The sequence below is a fragment of the Ascaphus truei genome, chromosome 1, assembly GCF_040206685.1.
Source record: "Ascaphus truei isolate aAscTru1 chromosome 1, aAscTru1.hap1, whole genome shotgun sequence".
Lineage (NCBI taxonomy): Eukaryota > Metazoa > Chordata > Amphibia > Anura > Ascaphidae > Ascaphus > Ascaphus truei.
Window position 1 is genome coordinate 493,314,973 of NC_134483.1, and position 15,729 is coordinate 493,330,701.

Below are 15,729 nucleotides of genomic sequence, written 5' to 3' on the forward strand. Positions count from 1 at the left end.
TAGACCAGGGAAGTCATATTTTAGGTCTTGGACAAGCCAGCCTCAACAACAAGCCGTCTGGGCCAGACCGAGACAACGTTCTTCTGTGAAAACTTCATTCAGAGAACAATATTTCTGAAAATGATGGGGTCCAGCTTCCTGAGCGTGTTCCAGTAAGTGGCAGACTGGGATAGTTACATAGTTACATAGTAGATGAGGTTGAAAAAAGACGTACGTCCATCAAGTTCAACCTATGCTAAATTTAGACAACAGATACTTTATCCTATATCTATACTTACTTATTGATCCAGAGGAAGGCAAACAAAAAACCCCATTAAGGGGAAAAATTAATTCCTTCCTGACTCCAAGAATTGGCAATCGGATTAATCCCTGGATCAACATCCTTCCCATACTTCCAGGAACAATGGACCTAGAAACTGTGTAAGTCAGGCAATTTCTCAGTGCTATGCCCTGGAATTCGAGATCTAACCTCAAAAGGATATATTAAAAATATCAAACTTTCCAAACCAACCAGCCAACCAGCTGTAATAAAATCTATCAACAAATTACTGGACAACACAGCAATAGAAGAGATGCCATGTCAACATTGATATCAGAGCATCTACTCCATACTGTTTCTTGTACCAAAACACACATGTGGTTTCAGAATGATTCTAGACCTGAAACCAGTCACCAAGTTTCCTAAGATACAGAACTTAAAATGGAATCACTTAGATCAGTAATAAGAGCAGTAGAATAGAGGGATCGGTTAGCTTCTATAGACCTCAAAGATGCCTATTTTCATTTGCCTATGCGACCATCCCACCTTAGATTCTGGAGCTTCTGTATTCAAAACAGACTCTTCTAGCTCAGAGCACTGCCTTTTGGAATCGCCACAGCCCCCAGTGTATTTATAAAAGTCACATCTATTATCGCTGTGGCAATATCCGTGTGTAACACCAATCTTATCGCCCTATTCACTAAAGCCATGGTGCCAGCGGTAAAACAGTGAGAAGAGGCTTTTTACGGTGGTGACCTGTTGGCAATATTTTTAACGCAGCATGTGCAAATGAGCGTGCAAACAAGTAACTCAGTGTTTTTCAACCCCTGGGTTCCCCGAACATTCCTAAAGGGTTCCCTGCAATGTTCTGCTTATTTTAAAATTGTATCACATACATTAGAATTTACAGTACAATACATCTGATCTCAGAAACGCTGAGAGGATTGGGGTTCCTTTCAATGCATCTGACTACAGATATGCTATTAGACATGGTTCGGGGTTCCTCAGAATTTCACTTAGGGTTCCTTATGCAAAAAAAGGTTGGAAACCACTGCAGTAACTACTTGTGATAATAAGAACACTTGTAAGATTCTTTCACAACACCAGTATAAAAAAGGTGGGTTTCTCAGGCCATTGTAAGTACTGTATACTCATTCCAAAACTATGTTAGATACTGTAGTTGCGTTAAGTGCAAGAAGACAAATAGGAAGAATGAATGAAGTAATATCTGTTTAATTTACAAACATCAGTTGCATTACTGATATCAGTCCAGACAAAGCACACTGCATTATACACGTACACCTAACTTTTCTGTAAAGAAAAATAAAAAAAACATGGTCGAACAAAACATCTTTATGGTTACAGAGGCCTTGGGTGTTTTTATTTTAAGGAACGAAGAGCACAACTCACTACCAATCATTACCGACTGTATACTGTAGTTTAGCAGCAACATATTAACATGGGGACCACAGGGTAATAAAGTAGTTTTATTATGGGAAAAAGTCACAGTTCTCGACAGTATAGTCTAAAAGAAAGGGAAAACTACATGGGAATATTAATTTGTAAAATTCCTAATATCTAGTGTCATTTTTTTCTACACACAATTTTAGTTTTATGTAAACACATATTTATATTATATGTAGGGAAAAGTACTCCTATACAATTTCAGTCTAATGCAAAGAGATTTTCTATTGTACATTTTAAGGTTCTTGGGATGTGTACTGAATATCGGTTTCCTTCAGCACACAGCCGGTTAGGCAACCACATCAGTGACCCGGTCGGTGATAATTAGCCAAAACATATTCACCCAAGACAATTTACTATGTTAGTTCTAATACTAAACCAAAACAATCCTGACTTTTGAGTATTCTTTGTTTGTTTACCAAAATAGAAAAATATCAGGACAAATATAAATTAATATATATTAAAGCATTGGAAAAAAAAATAAAAAAAACAGTCAGAGGGAGGACCTAAAAATGTTAAGAATGATGTACTTTGATACAATAAATACTTCTCATTCAATCTGAATACTGCTTATATCTTTTTTTTTTTAGAACGTGTAAAATTATTCCTAATTAGAAATCTATTGGACTTTTTCTTCTAATGGCCCAGTTAACATTTATATATTACAAAAAGATTAATACTGGAAAGGGGTAGATGAACACTTGTGTAAGCTTCTTGTGCTATTGTGTGACATTAAAATATTCAACATCAGAAGGTTAATCTGGGCTAATTTTCAGTCCCAATCATTGTTCTTTTTATCGACTCAGTGGAATGCGCACATCTCCTCAAAATGATTTCGCTGTGCAATCAGGACCTGCTCACTTCATCAGACATCAGAGTAAAACTTCTTGATCCCTTATCACTCACAGCTTTTCCATTGCAATATTAATGTGATACTCCAATCTGCTGATACAAAATTGAAAAATGCTGATATGTAAAAGTAAATCAACAAGCCGCATGTCCTGGCCATTTTCTTCCAGATTAAATTGGAGGTTGAAAGTAAAAATGTGAAGAGCATTGGTTTTATCTTCAGCATGTTATAAAGAAAATTCCATGTCAACAGCAGTTATGTTTTCCGTCAATGCAGCGATTTCTCCATCGACTTGTTTTCTGTTCCTTTGACAGCTCCTCTTGGTTGCGAGAAGTCTACGTTTGAGCATTGGAATTGTTTGCGAGTGAGGAAAATGTCTTTGTTTTCATAATAAAAATAAGTCTGTTTCTGTATTTTACAATATAATTCAAATATTTCCACTATGAAGCTTTAATTAGTCCAACACGGTCAATAGGTATACAACATTTTCAAAGGACGTGTGACGGCTACATATTTAGGAGGGGCACTTTGTACAGCCACACTTTATGACTTTCTCAACCTCGTCCACAAATGAAGAGCCATCTGTGCATTCAAAAGCATATTTCCGTCGCTTGCTTCTTAGTGGTCCACAGCACTGGCCATTTGAGCATCCTCCTTTGCATTCTAGTCTCGATACCTTCTCGGTCGTCTGGCAAGCAGCATAACCTTGCTGCTTTTGGTAGTAATCTCTGATCCGTTCCCCTCGGCAAGAGATTTCTGTAAGCAAAAGTAGACATACTTAACATATGCCGATCTTAGTAAAATGATTAACAATATACTGTAACGGTGTCTATTAAAGGGACCCCCTGCTTCCAGAGATAATTACCTGTGTAGGGGGTGCCGGTATCTCTTCTGTATAAAGGTCCGTTTCACGCTGGCCAATAGGAAGCTGCAAACTATGTCACGTCTTCCTATTGCCCTGCAGGACGCAGGAACATTGAAGCCACCATTACATGCGCCCCAGCAAGACCAGCCGGAGCTCCCTACACAGTTAAGTATCTCGGGAAGCAGGGGTTCCCCACAGCTGAAATGAATGGGTTCCAGCTCCGGAAGCCCCCTTCTCAAATTCAACGTACAACCTCCCCACCGCCCCCCCAGACTGCCTTGCTTGGATTCCCTCTTTAAAATGCAACAGTAATATTCCTTAGCATCATTTTTGTTTTTTTAAATTGAATTACACGTTTATCCTTGTGCAGGAAAAATTAGTATTTCAATATTAGGTGAAGCACCCTCGCCCCCTTCACACTACTGATGGATGGTCCTGCATGGTCTGCACATGTCTCACTATTCGTTTCATCCATTCATAGCCCCCGTCTGTTTATTTCACTATTCCCTCTGCAATTCCTTCTCTGGCTCAGATTGTGATCTTGGATTTTAAATCGGTGTTAAACCCATGGAATCTTTTGTAAATCAGAATTGATTCTCAAACGCTTGTCTTATAATATCAATTGTTAGTCCAAATAAAAAAGGTAGTGCACTATTCCAACTGGACTAATGGCTATTTCTATTTAGTATGTTTATACTAAAAATGTACGGTATAATCATAAGTTCAAAACACTAATTTTTTTTAACATCTTAATTCCCATTATTTTAGGTAAATTCTGTATGCCATAAATACAACATTATTACAGTGACAACAAAATTGGATGCCTACATATTTTCTTTTATTACAACATACACACACACTATGCTTAGTCTAAACAGCTGGTTCTGTTTACTTTGGGGAACTGTTGCAGAGAGCATGCAATTTAATTTATTAGACCTCCAGCTCAATATTATTCAATCTGCTGCTTAATACAAGTTACATTCCACTAGCTTCATAAATTACTGAAGTATAAACCAGCTAAAAACGAGACATCTGTTAATCACTACCCCGTCCCTGTTCCCCCTTTCCCAGTCACATTGATACGGAAAACAAAATAAATAAATGCCAGCTGAGGCAAAAGAAAAAAAAAATAAGAGAAGACATTGATATATGGGAGAAGGAGACATCACAATAAAAAGGCAGGAGAAGAAAGAAAAAAAGACATGAGTCCAAGTTTTTCAACCATCTCACCTGTGGAATTCGCTGTGATAAATCAGTGGAAGCTGAAGGGTGAAAAGCAGAGTTTGTGAGAAAGCTAAGAGCGGAATCATTTGCTTCTCCAGTTGCAGAAAAATGTGTGCATGTAGAAAAGACACAGCAGGGCAAAAGGAAGTGTAAAGTGTCCCAAAAAGGTGTGTTTTTATTTTCATGAATACTAGAGCATGTACTAACGAGAGAAAAGGTCAAATAGTATGATGAGATTTTGGAGTTTATCAGTCATTGAAGGTGATCCTCAGTTAATGGAAGGTTGTTTCACCATTTTCAATATCAATGGCCCAGTAGGCTGGATTTTTATTTATTTTAGTTGAATGAATCCGACACTAATACCATTTTCAGCAAAATACAATAAAACATTCCCCTCAGTGCTGGGAGGTTCATTGCAATGTTTTACAATCCTCCCCCCCGCAAAATTGCATTTGCGCTGCGCTCCATACAGATGATGCGCTCCATGTAGAAAACGTTACTGCTCCCGTTAAAACGACGCATTGCTCCAACACTTGTGCCATGTAGGAAGAAAAATGTAACACTGCGCCACTGACACAAATGGTAACGCACAAGTCATTTTCTTTCAGCACGCAAGATTGAACACGTTTTCGGAGCCAGTGAGTTGCATTAACGGGAGCATTGTCAGCAACAACAAAAAAGGCCTAAACTCCACATGATTCCTTTATTAACTATTTACCTTTATCGCAGCTGTCTCCGGTATAACCACTGTTGCACTCACAGTAGGGTTTTCCTAGGCCAGAAAGCCTGCATTTGCCATGTTTGCACTTAATTGACTGGCACGGGTTGTACTGATCTTCATTTTCATCGCACAGGACTCCCCCATAGCCGTGCAGGCATTTACAGCTATACGAGAAAGCATTAATCGGGAGGCAGGTGCCATGTATACACCTACAAGATAAAGAGATAAAAACTTATGAAGTCATTCTATACAATATTACCAAGTTATGAAACACATGTCGAGCATTTAGAAATCTTAGCACAACTATTAGAAAGTTGATTTTCCATAGAGAAAACGGAACCATCAAAGCTCGTTTTTATTAGAGAAAATAGAACTTAGAATCTAAACTTCTGTATGATTAGGGGTGGCCAGATCCCATCCCCAAGGGCCAGAGCAGTTACTATTACTCTCAGCTCCCTGGCACTAGCTATGAAATTGTGTTTTTTTTCTCATTCTTTAATCATCACAAATTAGAAAATTGGAGAATAATCAAAAATCAGCCCACATAAAAACAGATTTTTTTTTTTAAAATTAGAGAACAGTAGAAAATATTAGCGCACGTTCAAAAATTCGGGAAAAAACTAAATAGAAAGAATATCTGAAAATTAGAAAATATCCCGCAATTTAGAAAAAGAACAGAAAAAAATAAATCAAAAACGGTTAAGTAAACTGTGATAAACTAGTGCAGGAGTGGCCAACTCCAGTCCTCAAGGGCCATAAACGGGTCAGGTTTTACGGATATCCCTGCTTCGGCACAGGCGGCTCAACCAGTGGCTCAGGCATCGACTGAGCCACCTGTGCTGAAGCAGAGATTTCCTGAAAACCTGACCCGTTGGTGGCCCTTGAGGAGTGGAGTTGGCCACGTCAGGTATAGACTATTTCTAGGTTTCTCATGTTGATTTGGTCTGATACACATTACCTGTGTTGCCTCTAACTCATAATAACCAGTAACATGCAATGTCCAGAAAATTGTGTGCAACAGAGTCTAACTACTGGATGACACCAATATTTAACATTGGTGCCTACATTCTGTAAATACTGTATATGGTTCTATTTTTGTTTTGTACTTTATATTGCTGCAGGTTTATTTTTTGGTGAACAGAGGTCCACACACAGGATTCTGCTTTAGCCGCAATAAATGGAGTTGCTCTACCAGTACTTAAGGGGTATATTTTATGTAAGTATGTAGCCGATCAGAAAACATCTGGATTCATACTACCAGTTTCTTCCTACCAGAATACTCCCTCTTCAGAAATGTTTTAAAGAATTTCACACCCTTCTCTACAATTATATTAAACAAATAAATTGTCTCCAACTATATACTGTAATTCTGCCAAGATGAACATGCACAAGGCACTGCTGACATCTTTCAGCTGGAAAATGTCAAAATAGCATAAATTGAGAATAAAAATGGGATGGATGCTATTTTGCATGTGTGCCAAAAGACTAAAGATAAGAAATAGTTTATAACTGATAAACACCAGTATGCCAAAACATAAAAATCACCATTAACACACAATATTCTAAAAAAGATTAAAGTGAATGTAAGAGCTGGATGCATGAATTCCATGGCTGCAGGAAGAGCTTGGAAATCATTGTTCTCCAACATGTTATTCTCCGCTGTCAGCGACAAGGTTAAAGGAAAATGCTTTTCCTGAAGTACCGACAGGAAAATGAACGATGTCAAAATGCAATTGGAATTCAGAGTATTGAATTGACAATATATATATATATATATATATATATATATATACATAAATTATAAACTGTGTCTGTATAGCTTGAATCTCTCTAATGCTCTGCCTCAATATAATTATTCCATGTTGAGAAAACATGAAACGCTCTTATTTATTTATAAAGTGTTTTACCAGGAAGCAATACATTGAGAGTTACCCCTCGTTTTCAAGTATGTCCTGAGCACAGAGTTATGATGACAGGTACATGGTTACATTAAATGAACACCGGTTATAAAGTCAATTCACAGACATTTCATGGACAGTTAGAAAGGCAAACACAGAATAAGTAGATTAAGAACAGTAATGAACAGAATATAAATACATGGAACTATGCAGCCCTACTTAGCAACACAAGCCTGACTGTTTTTTTTCGCCCCAATAATTTGGGCTACATAGTTTAATAAATGATTATTTCAGCATTATGGCTGCATTGTCACCAGCCTGTTTTATCTTTTGATTTAACGTATCTGGCTCAACGAGTTTCATTATGGACATGAAGATGTGCCTAAGGAGGGCACAGAAGAGATCCCTTTAGTAGTGCGCCTACTAAAGGGATCTCTTCTGTGCCCTCCTTAGGCACATCTTCATGTCCATATTGTTACACTCCCTAGGCAGCACGCACTCATCATCAAGGGGTTTGAGCGAGGTCATTCTCTGTCGTTCAACGAGTTTCATACAATGTTTTTTTTAAATGGTATCATGGATGGAATACATGCATTTAGCAAGACGATATCAGATTATTGAATGTTGTTGCATCCACATGACGTACAGAATTAAAAAAAAAATTAATTGATGTTCCCGATGTAAGAACGACGTACTTATTTCCCAAACAGGGGTCGTTGGATTGCTGCTCACAAAGAGGCCCTGTCCATCCTCCATCGCACTCACAAGTAAAGCCCGCCTGGCTGGTAGCGAGGCAGGTGCCGTGCACGCAGACCTTTTTGTGGCACGGTTCACAGCCTGGGAGAATTCCCACTTGCAGATTTAGCTTTTTAAAATCCTGCAGTTCATTGTTGATGTACAAATTGCGAATACAACGTTGGAAGCTGGTGCCATTTTGCGCAGGAGACTGACGGAGAACGGCAACATTATTTTTCACAGGCATGCCTGCAAAACAAAAAATAAATACTGTATAATAACAGCTAACATTCACGGTTGGCTACATGCATATTCAATTCACCCACCTCTAACATTAGGTAAGATGGCAAAACTCATTGGGGGTACTGTACTACCAATTTACAAACCATAGCTCCTAAACGCTAGTATATCTTTTCGAAAAAACTGAAGTGAGGCAGGCACGTGGGAATCTAAATCCCTCAAGACCAGGAGAGGTCAAGTTCAATCCTCGAGGGCCACCAACGGGTCAGGTTCTCAGGATATGCCTGCTTCAGCACAGTCCTTGACTGAGCCACATGTGCTGAAGCAGGGATATCCTTAAAACCTGACCTGTTGGTGGCTGTGGGGAACTGGAGTTGCCCACCCCTGCTCTATTCTTTTCATCATTCAGTTTCAGAACCTAAACGGGTTTGTGTCATATGTGTAAGAAGCACTTCAATGAGCAGTGAACAATGTAAATGGCCATAATGATCCCACAAGGGTTTATAAAGTAGCTTAGTGGTAGGAACCCTGTCTGTGCAGCAGGTGAATAGGCTTTGAATCCCACTGGCAGCTCACGGTGACGTTGGGCAAGTCACTTTATAACCCTTTGCCTCAGTCACAAAAAAAGCTCTTTGCGGCAGGGACTCAATTGTGCCCCCAATAATACAATGTACAGCACTTGTTACACTGAGCTACTGTATATAGGGAAAGAAATACTGTATATAGGGAAAGAAATCTTCTTGCCAGAAGAACTACTTTGCAAGCAATCACAAGTTCAAGATGGCAATATAGAGAATACTTATGGGCTGATTATTTCTCACATTGCACTACATATTATTGCTGTTACACTAGTATTCGTTGCAGCCTTTATCAGAATGATATAGCAATACCTGTTCTGTAGGTGAAATTATTAATTTGTCATTACCGTATATACCATGAAAAATAATGTTAGCATCTGATATTTAATACATAGAAACAATTCATACAGTTGCTACACTTTTGGTCTAGGAAAGCTATGTTGAGATTTGCCTGCGCTAGGAATTCTGATCAATAAACTTCAAAAGGAACTGGACGTGCGCTCTGGAGGGCAAGACGGGTATTATTCAAACTGACACACATAAAATAAGTGTGGCTGTTATCAGTGACATGACAAACACATATATTTTACCTCCTACATAAAGAGGGGAGTCAAAGCTCAGTGAAGATTGTTTTGACAAGTTTGTGATGGTTTTAGGGCTTCCTCCATCAACGATCAGTGACAATGTCTGATCCAGGCTTATTAATTCCACAATGTGAAAATTTCCATCATTTATTGTCTCAACACTGTAACACAAAGAGAGAAAACAACGGGTAAGCTTCAGAAACACGGGAGAAACAGCCATGTATAAATCATCTCAGCGACTCTCAAGCACAATGCTTAAAGGTTGGGAACAAATAAAATGTATTCCAAGAAAAAAATTATTACGATGTCCCTTCTGAAGGTCTGATCTGATTTGAGATATTACAGCATAATTACCCATTTTAATTAAGCGTTGAGTGAACAGTTCTATTTAATTCATTTTCTCATATATTGTTGTTTATTTGTACAGAGTGAAGGTAGTGGTGGTAGATCAAGCCGCATAAAGAATACAGGATACATAAGCAACACAAGAGAACAAGCTGTGCAATGTTGCACTTGTGATCAAGAGGTATGATTGAATTAAAACTTAAATCTTTAATAGGCATTATAGTAAAATAGGTGAAAAAGTGAACACATACAACACACAAAAATTAAATCTAATCCAGGGCTGGTCCGAAGAAGTTGGAACAAATGGTGTAGTGGCTATAGGCCAGTGTTTCCCAACTCCAGTCCTCAGGGAACCTCAACAGATCAGGTTTTAAGGATATCCAGCACAGGTGGGTCAATCAGCGGCTCACTCATTTTGACTGTGCCACCTGTGCTGGAGCAGGGATATCCTTAAGACCTGACCTGTTGGGGTTCCCTGAGGACTGGAGTTGGGAAACACTGCTATAGGCATGTAGCGTATACTGACCGTATTCACAGTAAATGGGGAGAACTGATTAAATCATGCAGTAATGCCAGAATAAGTCTGTTTATATCCAAATTGTATATGGACATACAGAGTGTGTTGGCAGGGGTAGATACCGTTCAGGTCAGGCGAATTGATAAAGGAGAGTACCAGATCCCACTTTTTGGAGACCTGAGAGCCCAGTAACTAGAACTAGGTAGATAGAAAGTAGCAATCATCATAGTCTCTTGAATTAAAAGATACCAGGAAAATAGTGATATCTTTTAATTCAAGAGACAATGATACCTATTCAAGATTTAAGTTTTAATTCAAATCATACCTCTTGATCACGAGTGCAGCATTGCAAAGCTTGTACACTGCTGTTGCTATTACAGGCAGTCCTCGGTTACCCAACGGAATCCGTTCTGGAAGTAGCGTTGGATAGTGAAACCATTGTCTCATGTTAATCAGTGGCGGTGAGCGTTGGATAACGCATTCCGGCGTCGAAAAATGACCCATAGGGTTGTGTTGGATGTGCCATTCGTTGTAAAGTGAAACGTTGGATAGCGAGGACTACCTAAATTTGTAAAGCGTGTGTGCACATTTTCAAAAGTACATTCTGTGCAAATGTTTTTGTTTAAAAGTTTGATCAAAAGTTTAGGACATTCTCAAACATTTTAGAAGTTTCAGTAAGTTGGGTCATCTCTACTCATCAGAATATATCACTTAGTGATCTTGTGCAGAACGTGTGCTCTGAAGCTGTAATGTATGACTGTGCATACAGGGACATTCAGGTTATATTCCAGAGCTTCTGCAAGGTAAACGTTAATGGGATAATTCTGGCGTGCGCTTTAGTGGGGGTTGTTAAGTTTTGTTTGAATCTTGGCGTTTTTCCGACGAGAGCCGATTTCAGTTGCCTTCATTCTGCTTAGTGTGGTTCCGAAATCTCCACCCCAAGCATCCCTTAATTTATCCCTAAGCATCCCTTCATTTACTTATTTTAATTTCTTGTTGCTATTTGTGTTGTACTGTTAAGGTTAAAATGAAATCAACATATTTAAGTTGCTCTTTATATCTATTTAATTGTGTATTTGTATATTTTCTTCTTTCTGTATACATGTTTTTAGTATATCCAGAGTTTGCGCTTGTGTGATCAAGATATACTAAAATTGTGGTTCTGGGAGAGGATATATTATTCTAGGCATGAGTTTGTCCTCCTACAGTCACCGGGTTCCCAGGACGTAGCCACTGAACTGGTACTTTCTGTGTTTTCAGATTTGATTTACTTAGCAAGGCAACTACTGTATGTTATATTGTGATTAATAATGTATCAATAAAGCTATGGCCTGTTTTTCACTAATGGTGACTTGTGTGATTATCATGTTAGCATATGGAATGGCATATGTGGATGTTACCGAATCATGACTTCTCCATTCACGTTTGTAATAGGTTAGAGCCAGTGGATTCCAAACTTTGTTTAGTTAAAAAACCCTACGTGGAATTCTGAGGAACCCCCAACAATCTCTAATAGCAACTCTATGATCAGATGCATTGTAAATGTTTCTGTATTTGACACAATTTTCAAATGACCAGAAAATGGGGATGCCCGGGGAAGCCAAGAGTTCCTAGGAACCCTGGTTGAAAAACACTGGGTTTGACGTATGCATCTTATTCTCATTTTCTTTTTGTAAAAAACCTTATTTCTGAGACGCACTCTACTTATAAATTACTATCAATCGTATTAATATTCAAATACAGCATGATACAGATTTACAGATACAGTGTATGTAAAAAAGGAATAGACACCCGGGAATATTACAATTTTTGAGGCAGATCAACCCAGGCTAATTACTACTGTCGGCTTCCCATGGGACTAGAGATAAAATTCTTAAAATAATAAAATAAAAGTAGCTGCTTGTTTGTTTATTTTTATAGTATACTGAGAAATTAGAAAATTGGAGAATAATCGGACACCAGCACTCACACAATAACCAGAATTTTAAAATTGAAGAACATTAGAAAATATTAGAGCATGTTCAAAAATTCGGAAATATAGGAAGAACATAAGAAAATGAGAGGGTATACCAACATTCGGAAAAAGAACAGAAAATAAATCAAAAGGGGGTCAAGTAAACTGGGATTCACTAGAGCAGGGGCGGCCAACTCCTGTCCTGAAGGGCCACCAACAGGCCAGGTTTAAAGATATCCCTGCTTCAGCACAGGGGATCAACGACCGAGCCATTGATTGGTCTGTTGGTGGCCCTTCGGGACTGGAGATGGCCACCCCTGCACTAGACAGGTCTGCAACCCTGTCCTTCCCCATTATCTCTTAGCATACAATGCTTCCACTGTAGCGAGGAAATTTGGGGAAAATGTCACTTTTTTACCAACCATAACTTAAACCTATTCGAGGTTCCCATTGCAAAGCCAGTGTAACCAGCCTCACTGATGAGGCCCAAAAGGTTGAAACAGCGGTCTGTGAGTAGGGTTACTTGCACTTCTTTAACCCAGGCGGTGCTGAAAAGTTGTGTAATACATCAGGCATAGTAACATGGACACGAAGTAAAAGGTGACACTGTGCTCATTTGCATGTCATTTCCCAGAATTCCTAGCTGCAGTGTATGCTAGTAGACAATGAGAAAAAGTCTGGGTTGCAGACCTGTCTTGAGACATGTGAATGTGCTCACAAGTTATAGTTTTATTTGTTGTAAGTGTACAATGGAGACTTTGTGTCACTTTGTTAACCACCATAACTTTAATGTGTTGTTTGAAACAAGTATTGACACATTGTATCACTCTCAATACTTGATTGATACAATTTAAATAAACAATGTATTGTGTATTTTCTTGTATTTATAGCTAGTATTAGTAAAGGTTAATGATTAGTGTAATATTTATGGTAGCCATACTTCGAAAATAATATATTTTGTTAACTTAGGGAAATTAAACATCCATGATCCACCAAATAAACTGTTTGATACACAGCAATTTAATTTTGCGCTAACGATATACACAGACTTTTTAAGGTTTACACCATGTCCAAATTGGTGGAAAAGTTTGATGCAGGTTCAACTATTTTTGTTTGGTGCATCTATACAAATATTTTTTTAGTTCTTCTCATTTAAATCTGTGCATCAAAATATTTGGCTAAAATTATTTTTGCTGCTTAAGGAGTTGAGAAAAATAAGGTAAGTACAGGCACACGAAAGCTCAATTAAATTTGAGATTGTAATGGGTCAAATTTCTGCCAAAAATACCATTTGCAACGCTTGGTATACAGGCCCCCAAAACGTCTTGTCATCTGTTTGCTAGTACAGTATATTATCACCCACTCATTATTTACATTCCAGCCTGTGCGCTAGGTGTCTCTTTCTACACAATTAACAGTATTTACTGCTTTTTTTTTTTTTTTTTAAGCTCCACAGTATGTATTTTCATTATAACTCTGTGACCAGGACATACTTGAAAACGAGAGGTAACGCTCAATAGATTAATTCCTGGTAAAACGTTTTATAAAAATGTAGCACTCTGCTATGTTATTTAATTAGGTTATTGGTTCCTAGAGGGTCAATCCTGATAAGGTTTTAGATTACTGTTGCAAGTAGTCTGGATGCCAATACTGCAAAGTAATTAGGCAAGTGCTTAGCCACTCCTTGTTTCTAGAACACGATGGAAGAATCACCTGATAGAGTGTGACTCACACAAACTAAGCCCTACCCTTATTCTGCCCAGTTACAGGGGTAAGGATAGTGATGTCATTTGGGGTACATACGTTAGGGGTGGAACATTGGATGGAACATTCCACCCTCAGATCTTAGTGGACCCAGAGTGAGGGGAATCTCATCCATGTAAATAATGTTAGTCCTGTTAGTCTGTAACTACATGTGTCAGTGTTAGGATCACTGTTGTTTTCCAGCTAGGGAACTGTCACTCCCAAAGATAGGACCCCTCTATACAGCTCTGGCCATGTTCCACACACGAGAGGAAATGGACAGATACTCGTAAGAAGGTTCTGCAAGTAAGTAACAAGGACCTGGGAGTAATACCTTAGAATTACTAGGGGGTAAGAGCAGCAGCGGATATCAAAATCCGCCGCCCCTAGGCACAGCTGTTGTGGCTGTCTCCTTGCTGCCGGCCGCTCCTCCTTCGAAGGAGGGCGGTAGGTAAGGAGCCGGCCGCAACAGATAAAATTACTTCCCATTAGATCCGATAGGCCCGAGAGTGTGGAAAAGATACATGGGAGCAGACATTTTTACTGCCCCAAAATGTTGCCGCCCGGGCCTAATGGGAAATCCAATACTGGGTAGGAGACTCCTCCTGTTCTGTCAGAGGTGGTCGGGTGTAAGCGCTCATGCCAGAGTGTACCCTGTCTATGGATTCCAGTGAGGTGGGAACAGCCATCATCCAAGTAATGGAGTGTAACTTTATCGCGCTACTAAGTGCACGAGATGTACCTCTGTGGGGATTGCTGTCTGAGAACCCCTAAGGAAGATGATGTTGCATGTTTGTCCCTGTGAATAAAAGTAAAAGAAAAGTTCCTGGTGCCCCCTACTTATTGCTCACTATACCAGCCCTGCACGAATTCCAGCACCCTGAGAGACAAGGTAAAAGACCGCTGAGCATCACCTACACATAAGAAACAGCACTTTAGTGACAGCGGATCACTTTGGTGTGTATCCGGGGGATAGAGGTGTTACATTTAAATAAAGTAAGCAGTAACTAAAGTTGTGTTGTATATCACAGTCGTCACTGCTGTTTTCATGATTTATTTATTAATTCAGTGCTGGTATTGCTACCCAGACAATCTCTGATACGTGAACTGTAAGTGATATTTGTATTTGCTGTACCAGACAATGGGACTAATCCAGGGGTGGCCAACTCCAGTCCTCAAGGGCCACCAACAGGTCAGGTTTTAAGGAAATCCCTGCTACAGCACAGGTGACTTAATTAGAATGAATGAGCCACCTGTGCTGAAGCAGGGCTATCCCTAATACCTGGCCTCTGGGTGGCTGTTGAAGACTGGAGTTGGCCACCCGTGCATTATCCTGTAAACGGGAAGAGAATGACTGTATGGGAAGCTGCTGCTGTAACAGACCGAGCGAAGCTGGGGTCCTGGGAGACAAAAACGTTTTCTTGGGAGGCGCACGCCTGTTCCAGGAGAGTTGCCAAGGATACTGTAGATGAAGATTATGGTGTTATTAAACTGCAATAGTCCAACTTGGAGCACAAATCTTCTACTTAAATCTATATGCATTTCCAAGCAATCGAGCCCTGATCGGCACTATCACAGTTTAATGAATAACCCCTTTATCTGGTTTATTCTTACACTATAGGATTTAGATTACTTTCAGACAGTAACGTTCACTTTGGTTTGTGCCAAGAATAAGAACCTCAGGGATAATTTTATATATATATATATATATATATATATATATATATATATATATATATATATATATATATA

The 15,729-nt window shown here is 39.0% G+C and overlaps 1 protein-coding gene across 10 annotated transcripts in view; it reads right to left on the reverse strand.

The window, feature by feature from the left end:
- Positions 1-1,476: 1,476 nt before the first annotated feature.
- The window catches only part of SLIT2 (slit guidance ligand 2), a 297,113-nt gene continuing 282,860 nt past the window's right edge, over positions 1,477-15,729 (reverse strand). For 9 of the 10 annotated variants that reach the window (XM_075568739.1, XM_075568766.1, XM_075568749.1 and 6 more), the window contains 4 exons: positions 9,425-9,579; positions 7,977-8,265; positions 5,381-5,592; positions 1,477-3,329 (listed from right to left, as the gene is read on the reverse strand). In XM_075568739.1, the coding sequence (XP_075424854.1) occupies positions 3,088-3,329; positions 5,381-5,592; positions 7,977-8,265; positions 9,425-9,579 (898 nt within the window). In that variant the 3' untranslated portion in view covers positions 1,477-3,087. Of the gene's footprint in view, positions 3,330-4,668; positions 4,701-5,380; positions 5,593-7,976; positions 8,266-9,424; positions 9,580-15,729 lie in introns of all 10 variants that reach the window. The other variant, XM_075568782.1, reaches the window with a different exon arrangement.